Source organism: Vulpes vulpes, chromosome 16, assembly GCF_048418805.1.
Source record: "Vulpes vulpes isolate BD-2025 chromosome 16, VulVul3, whole genome shotgun sequence".
Taxonomy (NCBI): domain Eukaryota; kingdom Metazoa; phylum Chordata; class Mammalia; order Carnivora; family Canidae; genus Vulpes; species Vulpes vulpes.
The window spans coordinates 89,806,660-89,826,424 of record NC_132795.1 but is presented as its reverse complement, the minus strand read 5'-3'; the positions used below and the strand labels follow the sequence as shown (position 1 = coordinate 89,826,424).

At 36.7% G+C, this 19,765-nt stretch overlaps 1 protein-coding gene across 3 annotated transcripts in view; it reads left to right on the top strand.

Moving 5' to 3' along the window:
* The window catches only part of USP34 (ubiquitin specific peptidase 34), a 242,803-nt gene extending 223,838 nt beyond the window's left edge, over nucleotides 1-18,965 (top strand). Inside the window, exons 70-80 of one of the 3 annotated variants that reach the window (XM_072741696.1) lie at nucleotides 639-717; nucleotides 2,258-2,384; nucleotides 3,223-3,330; nucleotides 4,482-4,586; nucleotides 4,703-4,827; nucleotides 5,839-5,962; nucleotides 13,938-14,017; nucleotides 16,264-16,404; nucleotides 16,512-16,655; nucleotides 17,376-17,535; nucleotides 17,725-18,965. In XM_072741696.1, coding sequence (XP_072597797.1) covers nucleotides 639-717; nucleotides 2,258-2,384; nucleotides 3,223-3,330; nucleotides 4,482-4,586; nucleotides 4,703-4,827; nucleotides 5,839-5,962; nucleotides 13,938-14,017; nucleotides 16,264-16,404; nucleotides 16,512-16,655; nucleotides 17,376-17,535; nucleotides 17,725-18,332 — 1,801 coding nt within the window. In that variant the 3' untranslated portion in view covers nucleotides 18,333-18,965. The remainder of the gene's footprint in view (nucleotides 1-638; nucleotides 718-2,257; nucleotides 2,385-3,222; nucleotides 3,331-4,481; nucleotides 4,587-4,702; nucleotides 4,828-5,838; nucleotides 5,963-13,937; nucleotides 14,018-16,263; nucleotides 16,405-16,511; nucleotides 16,656-17,375; nucleotides 17,536-17,724) is intronic. The other 2 variants (XM_072741698.1, XM_072741697.1) reach the window with 2 other exon arrangements.
* The last annotated feature ends 800 nt before the right edge of the window (nucleotides 18,966-19,765 follow it).

Below are 19,765 nucleotides of genomic sequence, written 5' to 3'. Positions count from 1 at the left end.
ATCCCGGCACTCCGAGATGCTCAACCACTGAACCACCCAGGCATCCCTCTCATTCTCTCTCTCTCTCTCACATAAATAAATAAAAATCTTTAAAAACAAAACAAAACTAATTGAAGTAAAAGGAATTCCAGTTGTACTACATATAGCAGCAGTTTCCAGTACCTAATAATGAAATTAGGTCTTAACTGCTTTTGATGATTATCACATAGATTATTTTCAGGGCCAAAATGTATTTCATGTTTTCCCCCTCATGTTTCTGTTTCTTCCCAAGAATCAGCTGACAAGTGCTTGGATAGTATATTTTGCTTATCTAGAGCTTAAAATAGTTTAGAAGCTAAAAACACATTATAAAAATAAGCATTGTTTATACTGAAACTTAAAAAATATCTCCATGATACCTCTCTTCCACCATTGTGGATAATTGTTGACTAGATACTAGCAGACATAACTTTTCCATGTTACTTAGAGGGTTTCTTAATATTAACTCTTTTTATTATATTACTAGGAAACAGATATAGCAGTCTCTCTCCTGTAGGCAGAAAAGAGCTAAATTACAGTTTACATCTGTCTATTTTTTATCACCAAAGTTTTCCATTCTGATTTCAGAGTTCTCAACCTGGACTTTTTTTTTCTTCTAGTGCCTTCAGAATACTATTAGAATCTGATGAAGATAGACTTCTTGTTGTATTTAATCGAGGGTTGATCCTAATGACTGAGGTAAATATTTTAATTCATTTTACTGTAGATATATCTCATTTTAATATTCTCACCAAGACTACTTTTTTTGTGGATATTTAGAGTTTATGCTAGAGTGTTTTACAGGTGTCTGGATTTTGATTATATAGATCAGTAAATGCTGTATTACAAAAATGTGATTAGGTCACAGTTTTTTGGTTGCTGTTTTCTTTATCCATAGTAATTCCATACTTTTCCTATTTTGTGTTTAGAACAACCACTGGAAATAGTTTAGTTTTATTCATATCATTTAAGGGGTAGAAACAGATGAAATTCATACGATCTAATCACTGACAGAATTTCTCAAGAGCTCACTTATTTGATAGTATGAAACTGAGATTAGCTTTATCAGAGAAAACCATTGAGTCTGTTAGAGGTGATTCAAATCACCTGTTCATTCTTCCCACAGTTCTTTAACATCCACAAACTATGAGATGATTTTAAAGCCATAAAGGTGCATTTTACCCCTTAAGTCTAACAAAGGAGAGAAGATAAAAGAGTATATGCCAAGAGTACCTTGAGATGTAAGAGATAGGATAGTTTTCTTCAGTCAATAGTATTATAGAATAGGAATACAACATATTTGAAACTGTATTTTGAAAAATTTGGACTTGTAAAGATAAGTGGGAGAGGATCTAGATAAATGACTTGCTAATTTCTTGCAGAGGCAAGAAAGTATTGTTGTATTTGAAAAATGCTATTATTTCTGTTTGGCTAGAACAAAAGTATGAAAAGGAGTGAGAATTTCATTGTTTCATTCACCAGATGTTTGAATGTCTACTCTGTGCCAGTCATTGTGCTAGGCACTGGGGAAGGAGCAGTGAATAAGCAGACATGGTTCCTATTGTCACAGCTTACACTGTTTGAATGCCACAGAAGTACATTGTCAGGATTATGTACTACCACCGATTCTAGACTGCATTTTGAACTTCAAATAATGGATGGTATATAGGTTATAGGGAACTGATTCGAGAGGATTAGAAAACCTTTATAGAATGAAGTAGGAAAAAAAACTAAGGATTTGGAATTAAAAGATTTAACAAGCCAATAAAAATTAAAGGAATTCTTTCTTTTGGAGCTCTTTCCCTTCATTCAGATTTACTGTTTTGGGTATGGCTGACAACCATTTCACCATTGTCTTCCTTCCAAAGCCCTGGAAAGTTAGTTAAAGCAGTCACCCATTCTACCCAGTCTTCTTGTTGCCTGCTGCTTTGTAATTTCTAAGGCTTGTGGTCTTAGAACAAACAATAATGAAAAACAAACTGATTAAACAGGTTATTCCTTCAAACCAGAAAGTATGCATAAAATATCAGCTCTGAAGGTGAGCACTGTTTTTATATTTTATAAAAGATCTGACTTGGGAGAATTTGACTTTTAGGTAGACAGCAAATATATTTGCTTTGTGCATATATGCACACACATAAGGTCTGAAAACATCTGTTATAAAGGATGAGTACTACCATTTTGTGGCTCAGTCAAGTAAAAATGAAATGAGGTTTTCCTTTTTTTAAATCACTTGTAGTCTTTCAACACACTGCACATGATGTACCATGAAGCCACAGCTTGCCATGTGACTGGAGACTTAGTAGAACTTCTGTCCATATTCCTTTCGGTTTTGAAGTCCACACGCCCTTATCTTCAGAGAAAAGGTTTGATTATTCCTACTTCTTATTTTTGTTACTTCCCTTTTTTTTTTTAAAGATTTTATTTATTCATGAGAGAAACAGAAAGAGAGGCAGAGACACAGGCAGATGGAGAGGCAGACTCCATGCAGGGAGCCCAATGTGGGACTCGATTCAGGGACTCTGGGATCACGCCCCTCAGCCAAAGATAGACGCTCAAACTACTGAGCCACCCAGGCATCCCTTATTTTTGTTACTTTCAACTATTAAAGAGTGAAATAAGGATTTCAGACCACATCCTTCAGAGAATTTATCTTTATCTCTAGTTTATGTAGAAGATGGGGCTGTTGCTGGGTAACCATCAGGAAATGTTCATCATGACCTGGTATAAGGCTGGAGTGCTTTTGTTTATTCTCTTATGCCTGCCTAAAAAATAGGCAAGCATCCTATAAGTGTTATGATAAGATTTAAAAGATAGGGAGACACTTCCCAAGCACAGTAACAACATGGGTGTTTTGTGAAGGTTCTCCAGCTGGAAACCTCCATGGCTTAGGTTAGACCATTTTTAGTTTTAAGAGAAATAACTATAAAACCCATGTCTTGTGTCCCTGTAAAATTGCATGTGAACTCTGAACTTCATATAAATTTCTAGAAAATGGACATACTCATCCCTAGAGTATGTGCTTAAAGAAATTTGTCAGGTTTCACAGTAGTAGCCATCTCATGAAAATCATCACTTAGCTTTCACCAAAGATGTTTGTCATTAGATATTCTTAGTGTTAGCATCCTGTAGATAATAATAGAAAATAATTGTGAGGAAGTTTGAACTCAAATGACATTTTTATGTATACTTTTGTATTTGCAGATGTGAAACAAGCATTAATTCAGTGGCAGGAACGAATTGAGTTTGCTCATAAACTGTTAACTCTTCTTAATTCCTATAGTCCTCCAGAACTTAGAAATGCCTGTATAGGTAAGTTAGTTGGAAAATACATCTGTATAAAAACCTGATGGAAGATGATTTTTGTGAAATATTCTTTGTAAGATGTGGTATTAGTTATGCAGGGTTTGGAAGACATTTGTCCTTTTTATGTGTTACTCACAATGGCCAGCAGGTCCTAGAAAATCTAGTTACATTTCTCAACATGCCAATAATTATGCTATATGATCACTGGCAGGTCATGTAGTATATCTGGGCTCTTTGTCCTTAGGTTATCTCTAGATATCTTCCAGCTCTGAAATCTTCTGGTCCTATATAAATAAGGTAGGATCATGCAAATGTTTGCAAAGGAGAGCTGATACTGTAAAGGGTTCGGAAGATTATTTTACTGCCTGTTCTTTTGCCTAGACACAGTAGCTGTTCTTAGACTCCCAAGAATTTTGCCTTTTTATTGATTACATAGTTATAATGTGATAATTTGTGCCTGTTTAAGGGATCCCCCCTCCCTCGTTTTAAATTTATACTGAATTTTGTTTTACTAGTTTAGAAGCCATTTAAAAAAATTCTCTCTAGAGACTGTAATTTTATTACCAGTTTCTCGAAATGACATGAATGGCTGTCATGTGTAAGCAGTCGGTTTTGGTACGTTTTGGCCTGATGTTCTGTGGAATTACTGGTCTATACTACACTAACCTCTGATTGCCAATAGCCTGTCATCACGAGCTTTACTTCTGTGTGATTAGGGGATGAGCATCAGTCCATCTAGCATCATGAAACATTAAAAGTAGACTAAGGATTAGATCTTAGATCCAAAGAACTTGAACCTTGGATTTTCTAAGTTGCTTTGGTTGATTAGGAAGACATGTCATCAATGTGCATTAAATATTTCCCTTAGTGTACTCTTCTCCGTGACGCTTCTCTTGGATAAACAGAATACAAATAAATAGTTTTAAACTTTGGTTTCTAAATGATGACTGTATTATGGTTAGTAAGTGTGCTGATCCAGATTTGATTGAACATCAGACAGAATTTCTCCCAGTGTCAGCAGCTAAAACAATTTGACTCGTTAAAACTTGTCGCCTGCCATGCTGCCACTAGTCACCCTAACAGGGTTTGTGAGTTCGAAAGAAGCAGGTTAGAGATACTCTAGTTTTTTAATACTCATATTGTGTTTTTATTTTCAGATGTTCTCAAGGAACTTGTGCTTTTGAGTCCTCATGACTTTCTTCATACTCTGGTTCCATTTCTACAACACAACCATTGTACTTACCATCATAGTAATATACCAAGTACGTATTCATCTAGCACAGTACTTGAATGTGGTTGGCATTTAATCTTTCTGCACACTGAAACATGGAGATTTATTTTTTCCATTTATTCTTACTGTACACTTTTAATGTCTTAGTGTCTCTTGGACCTTATTTCCCTTGTCGAGAAAATATCAAGCTAATAGGAGGGAAAAGCAATATTCGGCCTCCGCGCCCTGAACTCAATATGTGCCTCTTGCCCACAATGGTGGAAACCAGTAAGGTATGTTGGGATGCCAGGAAAACCATGTTTCTGTAGTACACAGTAATTTGAAATTTCCCCTCTGGCAGTTATATTAGACTTAAATGACCATTTTGTGGATCCTAAGAAGATTAGACTCATTTGGACTTTTTCCTTTTAGTGCTCTGAAATGTTGGTTGAATATTTGCAAAATCAACAATAAGCACAAGTAGTAAGTTTTTTCCTCCCTCAAAAAAAAAAAAAAAAAAAAACCCTAATAGAAAGTCCTACTAGTATTTGTCACTAGGCTAAATTATAACTGGGCCATATATCTAAACCTGAAAAGTCAAGTTAGGTATTTACTATTGTTTAAATTTGGCCATTTAATTAATGACTTCTTTTACTGCCCTTTTAATTATAATCCTTTCACCTAAGCCTAATATCACTGATTGATAGATTGACCATTTGTAGTCTTGATTCTTCTCTTCTAATGCGTATCCTAAAATAATGCTAATTCTAAATTATAGAGAACGTACATTGACACAAGATAATTTCTCAGTTTCAACATTTTTTAAACAGTTTTCCCCCTTTATCTTTCTTCACTCTACTTCATTCACACTCTCCCTTGCCCACCGTCTTTGGATCTTAAATATACTTCTCATAAGATAAAATATTTAAAATAATTAACATTGCAGTAACCATTCCAGAAAACTTTTGAAATCTATTTCAAAAATCAAATTTAATTCAGCTCTTCTTGATGATGTCTGTAGAACTAAAGTGTCACATTTTAAAATCCTATAGTAATTTTACTTGATTAAAGAAAGTATATAGAGATAATGGGTAATTTTAATTGATAAGCATTTGCACACTGAAAATAAACTTGTGACAATTAAGATCTTAACATTTCTAGAAACTTGGAATTTAAAAGTAGGTTCTTATAGAATTTAAATATTTAATCAGCTTTTTAGTTAAACTTATTACATTTGCACAAAATATGCTCTTTAATTTATTATACAATTTAAGTGCAACCATTTTATCATCTTTAACCTTCAGGGCAAAGATGACGTTTATGATCGTATGCTGCTAGACTACTTCTTTTCTTATCATCAATTCATCCATCTATTATGCCGAGTTGCAATCAACTGTGAAAAATTTACTGAAACATTAGTTAAGCTGAGTAAGTATAAAAGATAAGCAGTAAATTCCACTGAATTATTTTAAGCCCCTAGCCACTTAGGAAGGGGAGACAAAAATGAGACAACCCTTTTTTTCTTTTTTAAAGTGCCGGTTTAAAAATATTAATTATTCTTGGGAACATTTTTATTTTTATTAAGAAAACACCAACTTACTGGTTTCCATTGAATAGTTCTGCCCAGAGTTTCAGCTGGCCTATAAAGGAGTGTGGAGTAGGGCTGATCACTTTTGTACATAGAAGCCCAAGTCCTCCTCCATCTGCCCAGCAGAATTTTAAAACAAAAACCAAAAACTACTCTGCTTAGGGAGGCAGGCTTAGAGAGGTGGACTTTCCCAGCCCTGATCTTGAGGATAAGATGAGATCTATAGTGCCAGCTGTGCTTTGGAGCTGGCAATGCCAAGAGCAAACTGAGTGGGCTTGCCAGGGTGAAGCAGAGGTGCATATGTGAGTAAATTAGGAGGTAAGTCTCATGAAACAGAGAGGTGAATGAGAAGAAAGGAAATTTGAAAAAGGAAGATATGAGAAATAGAAAACAAAACCGTCAGTGAATTATAAAAGGGGTAAAATCTCAAATTACTCCAGGATGTGCTTGAGAGTTGTAAGAGAATTGCTGCCTGTGGGTGACTTTTTCTAGCTGATAAGTCTTTAGAAGACATGTCCCCTATCCCAGGACCTCCAGAGTTCCCAGACTCTGTGTGTTCTTTGAATCTTAACTTCTTTAGGGATGGCCCAGGATCCTCTCCCAGTGTTGTGTAGTTTTGTTTCAGAGCATAGGAAGTGAAATGCTCATGGAATCACCACTCAGGTCAAGAAACAGAATATTGCCATGCTCTAGAACCTCCCCCTTGTGCTTTTCCTCAATCACAACCCCTTCTTTCTATGGAAAAGTTTTGATCGATTTTAAGTAGGGCAAGATATGTGAACATACCTTAGGTTTCATTATCGGAGAAGAAGGAAGTGGTAACAGCTGTCAGGGATAATTCTTCTTCAGAAAAACCATTTTATTGGTAAGTGATTAGTGTCTTCAGATTTAAAAGGTTGTTCCTTCCATCGGTTATCATTAGCTGGTTTTATATACATATGGCTGAATTGCCAGGTTGGGGGTGGTGGGCAGGGGAGCACATACTCAGGTTGGCCATTTCATGATTACACAGTTTGGTCATGGCACTTGGTAAAAAACTAAAACCTAGCAGTGGCAGTGATCAAGTGTGAGAAAATGTCCAGGAATTCTAGTAACACAGCTTTACTCCCAGATAAGGAGGGGGACTTACTAAATGCTGACCTTGAGAACGGTTCTTGGTAATCATGTTCACATAATTTATACCAGAAGTTATGTGAGGAGCTATTTTAGCTGCTTGAACAGCTCTGATCAAATAGTGAATGTTTTACCCTGTTTGGGACTGTCTTCCTCATCAATACAGATTCACAATTTTGGGGAAATTAAACATGGAAGAGAGGAGGAGAGAGGGAGGGGATGGACATACACTTAGCCTTCAACATTAGCTGAATCAACTCTCATAATACTTTATACTTACATTCCTCTTGTTACCATGAAGCACTGTTGATGCTGCCTCCTAGTGTTTAGTTTTCTACATAGTACTATTCTATAGAACTTTCTTTGAGGATGGAAATATTCTCCCAACTGCATCATTGTGCATAATATGATAGCCACAAGCCATATGTGAGTGTTGAGAACTTGAAATGTGATTTAAGGAACTGAACTTTTATCTTAATTTTAATTAAGCCAGATTTGACTGGTGGCTGTGTATTGAATAGAAACCAAAGCCTTTACAAATTGAGCAGAAAAAGAAATTTTTCAGAGTTATATATTTTTGTTAGATCCTCATACTCTGCGACCTTTTCCGGAACTCAAGGTTATTATCTCTTAATGCAGAAAATTAGACATTATTTTAACAGAGACCTAAAAGCAGTGCTTTCCTCATGCCTCATCTGAATGAAGAGAGTATGTCCCAATGTTTAAAGTTAACTTCCACTTTCAGCTGAAATGATTATTTCCAAGGAGAGTCACTAGGAAAAAGCTTAAGAAAGTTAAGCCCATGTTAATGACTGTAACGGGGAGCAAAAAGTTGATAAGGAGTTCTAATTTGTGTAGTTTTTTTTTTTTTTTTTAAGATTTTATTTATTTATTCATGAGAGACCCAGAAGGAGAGAGAGGCAGAGACACACACAGGCAGAGAGAGAAGCAGGCTCCATGCACAGGGAGCCTTATATGGGACTCAATCCTGGGTCTCCAGGATCACGCCCTGGGCCAAAGGTGGCACTAAACTACTAAGCCACCAGGGCTCCCTAATTTGTGTAATTTTCTTAAAGAAATTATATTTGGTAACAAAGAGAGGGAAGGGTAAATTTAAATTGGTTATGTCTTTAATCATTTGAGCCTTGAGATTAGATCCAAGGGCCAATATTGTGACCACGGGTGGGATTGTCTCAAAACTTGGTTTGTAAGTCATTTAGTTTTGAGGAAAAGACATTGTAGTAATTCTTATATAGGTAACTGAGTAGATTTTATGATTTGTTAGGAGATAAAAAGGAAGTATGTAATAATTGTATATTAGAATTGTAGGTACTAACTAATGTTGAGGATTGGAGTGTTTTTGAAGTGAGGCTAGTCAGGCATGGGGTTAGGAGAAACAAAAGTGGAGGAAAGAATTTTGGGAGAGTGAATAAAGCTACAACTGCCATGTGAAATAAGTGTCTGAAACTACAGTATTTTGATTAATTTAAAAACAATAGAGTTTAACCAAAAAAGATTCTAAAAAAGAATAATAAGAGAACCTGACACTATTAATTTCTGAAATACTTACTAAAGATCAGTAATCCTTAATTTTATTTTTTTAGGATTTACTTACATATACATAATTTATAATTCAAAATAACAAAAGGTACACATCACCATACCACTCACAGGCCTGCCCTCCACTTATATTAATTTTATCTTTTTTTGCATGAAAACAGCAAATACAGGTTTATTCTCTCCTTTCTTACATAAAAGTAAACTATAACGTTTAAAGCTATGTATTGTAGGTATGGAAATACATAGGTAGAAAAACATACACGGGCAAAAACAGCCCCAGACAAACATAAGGATACATGAGGATTCTGAAGACAGTAAACATGACCTATCAGACCTGTGGAGACGGTATGGTATTGAGGGAATCACGTATGTAGGGAGAGGAGGGCAGAATTTTATTAATCTACTTACTACTTAGACTAAAATAGATTAACCCAAAGATTTAGTTGTGAAAAATAAAATTATAACAAAATTAGAGAAAAATATAGAATCATATAGATAGTACCGTCCAACTTGAAAGGCCATGTTAAACAGGACATAAAACCCATAAACAAGAGAAATTACAATTTTGGCAACATAAAAACTGAAAATACTACGTGTTGAAAAATGCCATAGGTTAAAGTACAGCTAATGGGGAAAATATTGGCATTCTAAACAGGTAAATGGCTAGTATTGTCAATAACAGAGTTTTTAGGATTCAGTGAGATGGGAAAGAACGTTAGTAAGATAAGTAAAGGACGTCAACAGGCAACTCCTTCACACATACAAAACTACTAAATGTTTGGTAACCATAGGAGGGTTGCCTCTCCTTATTAATGTTGGTTTCTCTTTTCTCTCATTTTTTCCCCCCAACTATGATATAAAGTTTAGATGGTATACATGTTTAAACAGTTTGGGGAAAGAAGAGATGTTATAATGGAGTCAGTTTAGGGATGCATATTAGTATTGTCAATTTGGATTATCCATGGCCCTTGATGCTGCAGTACCAGATCTAAGAGTCTACCCTACTCTACTTATAAAAGTGTCCAACAACACACATAGGATATTTATTTTCATTCAGTTTTTATTGGGTAAAAACTGGAAACAACTGTCCGTCAGTAGGAGCTTAGTTAAGTAAATCTGTGATTTATCATAGAGTCATTAAATAGTTTGTATTATATGGTCTTTAAGAGGATAGGAAATGACCTTGGATTACATGAAAAAAAGCAAATTGGAAAACAATATGCAGAATGTGACCACAGTCCTACAACAATAGGAAAAGTAACTTAGTACATGTGGAAGAAAGAAAAAAAAAAAAAACACCCACACAAAACCTAGAGGAATATACATACTCCCAGCTGTGTAAGGATGAAATTATGGGTTTCTTTCAAGGTCTAGGTAATTTTCATTTTCAGAGATAAAACAACAATCTGTCACCTTTACTGTTTAACGTTGCTTTTGACGTTTTCAGAATGCATTGGTAAATGAAAGTAAACAATAGTAAAAGGAAATTTTGCAAGCAACATGGTATACCTAAAAATTGGAAATCTTCAAAATTTCTAGAATTAAAAAAATTACGATAGCTGGTAAAACTAAACAAATTAGAAATTCAGATTATAAAAAGCACAGCTCTGGTTCATGCTTTACCTTTTTTGATGTCAATGTGGTACATTGGAAAGACAACAGCTGGTTAGCTGTTTTCCAAAGACGACTTAGGTGAATGAATATACCAGTCATTCAGTGCAGATCAGAAGGCAACTTCTACCAGTCTACCAAGGGCAAATCCATTTATCCTAGGCCTATACTAAGTAATTACACTTAATAGATATATCTATAATTTAGCAATTGATTACCAGTCTGTTAATTTACAACAAGGAAGAACAGGCACAAGGATCTGAATATTCCATGGGTAGGGCCAACAGATTTTTTTTTTCCCAGTAACCTACATGGAAAAACAAACATCAGAAGGTTGCTTAGTGTGTATGAGTGAGAACAAGGTGAATTCTTAGGCTCTAAAATGTCTTGATGATTTGGTCCCGTGGTGGAGCATTACTTGTGGGCTTTTATCCATTGGCAGAAGCTACCACTTCATGGATAATGCTTGGATGGTCTAAATACTCCTATAGAAAACCAGACAATCCTAACATAGTTCAGATAGGAGATGCCCTGAACTAGTAAATATACATATAAAATATTTCATCCTCACAACAATCATCTGAATTGCCATTTTACCTACAAAAACAGTTTTTAAAAGATTTAATAATGCATCTAGTAGCTTCTTCAGTATACAGTGTTAGTAATGAGGGAAAGATATTTGGGATAGTTTTTTTTTTTTTTAATTGTATATTAGTTCCTTTGTGGATGGAGTAGGATATGAACCCAGTGAGGATGTCTGAAGTCACAGGATGAAGAAAGATGGGCAGAAGCCAATATGTCTTAGGCCTGCCTGTCCTGTTTCATGAGACAAGGCTTGAACATGGTGCCTTGATTGCCTCTCCCTGTGCTTTGTGCCCAGTAAGAAAGACACCCCAGAAGGTATTGGAGGAATGTGTGGAGTAAGATGGCATTGGCCTCTACCTTGAGTCACAAAGCCAAGATGCACCTGATCCTCAGTGCTTTGTGAAAATGCTAGAAAGAAACTGAAACTGTGTTGCTCTGAAAGGATGCCCTCCTTCCAAAGGAGGTGCAACTCAGGAAATAGGACTGTGAGAGAAGTAACTTTGGCTCACTGTATGTAGGTGGCAGTGTTTTTCAGGGTGTAGTGTGGAAGATGGTCCAGGGAAAATAATTTTATATTATAAATAGGTATGCCTCTTACCATGTCACAAAAATATACAACTAGTATGCCAAATTTGTGACTTCCTAGATGTTACGCTGCCTAAGGCTAATAATGTAGAATTAGTGAATCCAAAGATTAGTATTAAGTAAACAGTACAGGTGATGGATAGATAGGAAAGCAATAATGAAAGTGATATGAATGGCTGAAGTTTGGGAATACAGTGATGACTGAAAAGATTATAGGCTTCAGAATAAAGTATGCCTGGGATAGACATTGTGCTCACTGGCTTTTGCGATGAACCTGAGCAGATAATCTCTCTAAGCCTGATTTCTTCATTGAGTGAAGACGACAGGAGGATAAAACAATGCCTCCCAAAGTTGACGAGAAAATTAAATGTAATTATCTGATAGACCTAGCACAGTAGATGCCAGTGTATATTTATTTCCTTCTTCCCTTGTAAAATAAAGATACTTGTATCAGATTATTACTTGGAAGTGATCTTAGATTACAGAAATCCTCCATGGTTTTGTTTGTTGTGATAGTGCTGGCTTTTTGGTAGTTGTGGAAAATAGGAATAAAGATTATTATGCTTTGATGAATAATTGAGGAAAAAGTAAAAACTAAAGAAACAAATTGTGATGTACAGTATACTTTCACCGGAGAGGGTTAAGGTCAGAAGAGCCTTTTCAGGGGTTGGCAGACTCTTTCTGCAAAGGGTGTACTTTGCTGGCCATATGTTTGGTCTGCATCACGTATTCTTCTTTGCTTCACTGTTCTTTTTACAATCCTTTAAAAATACAAAAGCCCCTTTTAGCTCAGATGGCCATAGAGACAGGTTGTGAACCAGACTTGGCCTGCAAGCCAGAGTTTGCCAATCTTTGGTCTACTTTTATGGATAATTATGATGCAGAGACGAGGGAGCGTGGAAACTCTTTCCTGTACCCAACAATTTTGATGCCCTCATTTGCTTATGTGTATTGTGCTCTTACGTGGGTAAATGCCTCCATCCCCATCCAGATTAGGTTAGGACAAAGGAGAGTCACTGTCATTTCTTTGGGGGTAGGGGGTGGTCTCTCTACAAAGGGATTAATCTTGACAGGAAAATAAATGGGCTTACCACAAAAGGGAATCTTGGCATCCTTGGATGACCAAATTGGATGACTGATCTGACTTTCCTGTCCTAAGATTTTCTTGAATTCTTGGTCCAATAAACAGTAATAGTCTGCATGCTGCCTGATTTTGTATAACCAGTGAGCTTACCTGCATGCTAAGGAAGATCTTTACATTTTTTAATGTTTAAAATTTTTAAATGCTAGGTTATTCTAAATATTCTGTGACACAAAAATTACATGTGATTCAAATTTCAGTATTCTTAAATTTTATCGAAAGACAGCCACACCCATTCATGTGGTGTTGTCTTTCACTGCTTTCATACTACCCTGCAGAGTTGAGTAGGTGTAACAGAGATCATTTGGCTGCAAAGACTTAAATATTTACTATTTGGCCCTTTACAGAAAAAGTTTGCTGACTTCACATCTAACTCATAATTTTTTCTTAACTAGAGGAGAATAGTTTTATTATATTTCTCCTCCATCATCAATTTTCCCTGGCTTTTCTGATACTGGTAGTATGGAGAATGAGAAATTTACTTACACCTGTGGGTATAGCAACTTCTGTGCTTTTTGAGAGGTAGGAGGGCAGAGGGTAGAGGAATAATACATTTCCTAAAGATACACTTTGACATTTGGAATAGGAAGAGGAAAGGTTGAAACAATAGAGGTTCCAAATAGGACACTGACATACAGCTAAGTATGGTCCACCCAGAAGAATTTGGAGACAAGGCTAGAAGCTGTTAGACTCAAGAGCAGTGTTTATGCAAATCTACCATAAAGGTAATTTTCCCTGGCTTTGGAGAAACAAGGTAAAAGAAAAAGGAACACTATGTTTTCTAATTCTCCACATCCTCTTTTTAACCTTGTCCCTCCTTCCTCTCCAAACTTAGCTAGTCCATGAAAATTATCTAATACATAGAATGGTACCTTAATCCAAGAAGGCTTTGGAACCACTTGCAATAACCCTTATTAAATTGTCCCAGATAAAGTTCTAATACTTTAAAAGCAGAATTGGTTTAAGTTACCTCAGATCCTGATGGGAATGAGGTGTGGAATGTGAGTGGATTCCGCCAAAGTATACTGCATTCTAAAATATTTCCCTGGTTAAAGCATTGGAATGAATTCTTCCCCTTTAAGTATTCTATATAGTTCTAAAACATGTAGAAAATACTAATAGTTATGAGTAGATACCTATAGAATTGTACCTGCAGAGTTGAATATCTCAGTAGTATAATCTATAATTATAACCTATTCTGATTTCTTTTTAAATATTAGGTGTCCTAGTTGCCTATGAAGGTTTGCCTCTTCATCTTGCACTGTTCCCCAAACTTTGGACTGAGCTATGCCAGACTCAGGTAAAGAAAATGAGTTTTAGATGATTTGGTCTGTCATCTCATCTGACAATTTGGTCAGTAATTTTAGGAACAGTGGATTGAACACAAGCTGGAAATTGGTGTTTTAGAATCTTGGTAGGTAAAATATGATTAATGGAAATAATAGCTATTGAGTATTGGGCATCACGTTGCCATTTTGAGGTTTTTAACTTTAGTAGATTTGTATCACAGAGGATGTTTCGATATTTATAATTTGAATTTGTAATTTATAGGTTAATGTAAACAGTTGTGCTAAAAATCAAAAACAGAGAGGTGTATTTACGGGAAGAAGGCATATGCCACTTCTTGCTCTCCCTCACCTGCCCCATCTCTTGCTCCCCTCCATCCTTCTTAAAACTAGCAGAAACCATTGTAGCAGTCTTCTTTACCTCTTCCTTGTTACTTTGGAGAAGTGTTCAAGAGTCTGATCACTTACTCTTACCTGCAGTCTCATTGAGAACAGGAAATACTGTATCCTATCTATCTTAAGTATCTAAGAGCCAACTCTTTAAAGTGGGCACCTCAATAATGCTTGTTTAATTGGGGCAGGGGTGGGGGAGAATGGCAGGTATTTGGGGAGAAACCTAATTGGTCCTAAGATTCGGCTCATTGCTTGGATCATGCATAAAGGATCCTCACTTTTAGGCTGGGGGGGGGGGTGCGGAGCAAGCTATTGGTTCCCTGCCTGGTTGCAGCTGCCCATCCCCAGAGGAAGAGATATTTGTTTACTTTGGCTTAAACTTTACCCAAATTACAGCATCTGAAACATTGAAACACTGTATGCCTCTGGTGCAGCCTCCTGCCTGGGCTGTAATGCTGTTTATTCTCCTAGTGAATGTGTGTCAAGTGGTGCTATGATAGTTGTTTCTCTGTCTCCTCCTTACAAACTGCGGGTTCCTCAAGTATAGAAATGGAGTCTTCTCTAGCCTCTAAAGAAATATTTTGTTTTCTACAATAGGACTCTTTGAAAGGTTAGTTTAAATTGATCACCGGGCTTTAGTATATTGGGGACTTTGAGAAAATGACTTGCTGGTAGATTTTTTTTTTTCTTTTAGCTACGTAGTCAATTTCATAAGTTGGAGCAGGTTCTCTGCATTTTCCCCCTCTGCCCCTACTACTGTTCTTCTCCTTCTTCTTGATTTGGGTAGTTGCTTTTTTTGGTTTTCTGTACTGTGCCACATTGCTTCCCTGTTGTTTTATCTACTCCAGCATTTTACTCTTCCCGTTATTGGCTTGTTTTCCACAGAATTCCCCATCTCCAAAAACTTCCTTTAAAACACCACCAAACTCTCTTAAGGCTTCTAAAGCCCTGCCAGCGTGGTAGCAGCAGCCATCAAGAAACACAGGCAGCAGGCGGAGGCTCTGGCTGGTAGAATGAGGCAGATTTTCATGACACCAAGGATCTGAAGAGCTGGGTCCTGGTCCTGTTAGACTCCTGATTTCTTAGATGAACTTGAGTGTACTTACCAAGTTGCTTTACTCCAATAGGATATTTTAAGTATATACCTGTACATATTATCTAAAGTTTGTCCTATTTTCTTAAATAGTCCATTTTGTCTTCCATACAAATGATCTATTATTAAAATACATATAATCCAGGGAGTATATCTACTTAAAGACATACTACTTGTGTTTAAGAGCCATGACCATTTAAAAACAGGAAAACCAAATTTTAGTAAACTTTCCATATATTGGGGAACCACTAATTATCTTAATTAAGAGAGATTTGCTTTTTACCTTGGCAGTATTCATGGGGGAAAAGGATACGTAACAAATTACTATTTCTTAACGTTTTAACTCCTCTTAGGGAATAAATTTAATTCTTAGAATTTGTCTTTTCCTTTACGTAGTTTGGTTACCTATTAATTATTCATTAATTTGGTCCCCTGAAAACATTTTTATCCTGTTTGGCTAGTCTTATTTGTCCAGTCCTTGTTCCCTCTCTTAATGCTAGATCAGTAAAGTTGAATTTCTTTTGAAATGTTTTTTTTTTTTCGTTTTGCCCCTCAAACCTGTTACAAGTCTCTTCCTTTTACACTCAACCTGTAGAGTCCAAGTGCAGATGATTTAGTTTACTGGGAGGACAGTTACTTGACTGAAAGATTAGTAGAGTTAAAAGTGGCTTCTCATAGGTTGTAAAATGACTTTGGATGTTCATCATAAGCAATGTGTAAGCCTTGCAGTTATTTCAGTGCTCAACCATCAGTACTTCTTCTTCCCCACTGTAGTCTGCTATGTCAAAAAATTGCATCAAGCTTTTGTGTGAAGATCCTGTTTTTGCAGAATATATAAAATGTATCCTAATGGATGAAAGAACTTTTCTAAACAACAACATTGTCTACACATTCATGACACATTTTCTTCTAAAGGTATGTCCTGCTTTTGGAAACTTACTGTGTTATTCCAACCAGTTAATGGTTGTGTTTTCATTATTTTAGTCTTTTGGAGATTTTTTTTAAAAAAATTTTTCCCCCAGGTTCAAGGTCAAGTGTTCTCTGAAGCAAACTGTGCCAATCTGATCAGCACCCTAATTACAAACTTGATAAATCAGTATCAGAACCTGCAATCTGATTTCACCAACAGAGTTGAAATTTCCAAAGCAAGTGCTTCTTTAAATGGGGTAAGAATTGGGGTGCCTGGCTGGCTCAGTTGGAGGAGCATGTGACTGTTGATCTTGGGGTTGTTTCAGCCCCCACCCCCTTGGTGCAGAAATGCTTAAAAATGAAATCTTAAGTAAATAAATAAAATGGGTTAAGAACTGTGGAAGTCCTGCACTTCTGGGCTTTCCTTAAGTCAACTCTAAATTTTACTTTAGTTAAAATTTAGGGAATTAGTTGCATTATATAGATACCCATGATTGCCAGGTCATACGATCCTGGAATGCTAGCACCTTTCCAACAGTGGCCTCCCAGATAACAAAATGTTGCTTAGATGCTAGAACAGATTACAGAGCTGAGTAAGAAAGACTTTACTATTGGATACTTACCAGAAATCATATTTGAGCAACTGTGATCTCCAGATCGGAGGCCTTAATTTCTCAGGGATAATTCAGGGCTTATTTTTTAAATCTCTAAATTTTACTTTTTTTTTTTTTTTTTTTTTTTTACACCTTTTCAGAACACTTACTTGACCTAATTAGTGGCATGACAGATAAAATATTGGTATTAATGACTTAGAACCCATAAAATATAGTAATATCCTAATGCTGGCTTTCTGGTTTTAGCATTCCCTAAAAATGCCAGAACGGATTCCTAGAAAAGTAGAGGTGTGTTAAACTGTAAAACAGTGGTGTCACAATGTTAGCTTTAGTACTTGAAATGTTCCTATCTGGCTTTTATAGGATCTGCGGGCACTTGCTTTGCTCCTGTCAGTTCACACTCCCAAGCAATTAAACCCAGCTCTAATTCCAACTCTGCAAGAGCTTTTAAGCAAATGTAGGACTTGTCTGCAGCAGAGAAACTCACTCCAAGAGCAAGAAGCCAAAGAAAGAAAAACTAAAGGTTAGCTTTCTGGACTAATATTACCTTTAGGGTGGGAGAGGGGAAGAATGCACTCCATATAACTGGCTTTACAATAGCTGTCTGTTTGGTTGGGTCTCCTACATAGAAGTGCTAAAAACAAAACCTCCCACAAATACCCCCAGTGTGATCTTAATGACTCCTTTCAGAGAATGATGTTCATTTTCACAGATGATGAAGGGGCAACTCCTGTTAAAAGAAGGCGTGTTAGCAGTGACGAGGAGCACACCGTAGACAGCTGTATCAGCGACATGAAAACAGAAACCAGGGAGGTCCTAACCCCAACTAGCACTTCAGACAATGAGACAAGAGACTCCTCAATTATTGATCCAGGAACTGAACAAGATCTTCCTTCCCCTGAAAATAGTTCTGTTAAAGAATATCGAATGGAAGTTCCATCTTCGTTTTCAGAAGACATGTCAAATATCAGATCACAGCATGCAGAAGAACAGTCCAGTGATGGTAGATTTGAAGACTGTAAAGAATTTAAGGACCTCCACTGCTCCAAGGAGTCTAACTTAGCTGAGGAAGAATCTGAATTCCCTTCTACTTCTATCTCTGCAGTTCTCTCTGACTTAGCTGACTTGAGAAGCTGTGACGGTCAAGCTTTGCCCTCCCAGGACCCCGAGGCTGCTTTATCACTCAGTTGTGGCCATTCCAGAGGACTCTTTAGTCACATGCAGCAACATGACATTCTAGATACTCTGTGTAGGACCATTGAATCTACGATCCATGTGGTCACGAGGATATCTGGCAAAGGAAACCAAGCTGCTTCTTGACATTAGATGTAGCATGTCTACTTTTAAGGTCCCCTTCTCCCCCCAATGCTGTTTGTATAAGTTTTGCTTATTTCTGTTTTTGTGCTTCAGTTTGTCCCGTGCTCTCTGCTTGAATGGCAAGATAGATTCATAGGCTTAACTCTTGGTCAGGCCGAACTCCAGATGGAAACATTTGCATCTTCAGTATACTTCCTAAAGGGCAATCAGATAAGGGGTATGTTTTATGTAATTAAGAGTTCACTGTAGTGGCTTTCATCTAACACGGCTGTCTGGGAGGAACAGGGCTCCCTGGCCCTGTACAATGTAATTTAAACTTACAGCATTTTTACTGTGTATAATATGGTGTCCTCTGTGCCAGTTTTGTACCTTATAATAGAGGCAGATCGCCTCCGATCGCTGTGGTTCTTATTATCGAAATTAAGTTTACTTGTATACGGAACAACCACAAGAAATTTGATTCTGTAAAGAATCCTCTTTAGCTGTGGCCTGGCAGTATATAAATGGTGCTTTATTTAACAGAATACCTGTGGAGGAAATAAAGCACACTTGATGTAAAAATAATTGTTTTATTTTTATTGACATGACTGATTGCTATTCTGTGCACTTAATTAAATGGATTGTGATGACTTTTCACTTGTTTACATTTAACATTGCTTTAGTCTTCTCAGATGAAAGTAATGAGAAAACTGAATGGGAGGGAAGTACTTCTCCATTATATTCTATTTCCTTAGCAGGAGTCATGGCCCAAAAAGTAACTTCCCCCATAGCCTTTCAGGCCTCCGCCCAAAGTGCGGAACTGCTGCAGGGAGCAGCCTCATGAGAAGGCCTGATGCACCTCACTTCAACATGCTGCTGCTTTGCAACCTAAGAGCTACAGACCCTAAAAACCCTGAAGTAAAATAAAGGAATAGTATCAACGTGCCATTTATTTTGTCTTCCTGAACTAAAACTACAGCTCAAGCTCTAGTTGGAAACTTCAACTATCTGTACCCAGAGGCTCAATCTCTTCCCAGAGAAGCATCTGTGGGAGGTAAGATTAATAATGAATTTCCAGGTTGCTTGCTACCTTTTAACCCAATGAGAGTCTAGTCGTAGTAAAGAGTCAATCAGTGCTTCGAATTCTGTGTAAGTTCATGGATTTCATCCAATATAAATTGTGTTTTTTCTTTTTTAAAAAGAGAAATAGGAAGTAAACTTGATACTTTTCCTGCTTACAAAAAGTAATACCCTTATAAAATCTAATTCAACCATTTAGGGTGGTCAGCTGCAGTAAACCTTTTATTTCTTGAAAATGCTGCTTCTGCCAACAGAATTTCATGCTCTCTTCTTTACAGACAGGAACTCCTTTACAGTCTAATTGCAATTCAATTTGCCCTGCAGTAGGCACAAAATTCAGTGCAACTGTTGGATAGTGTTCATGGGGGTGGGGCACA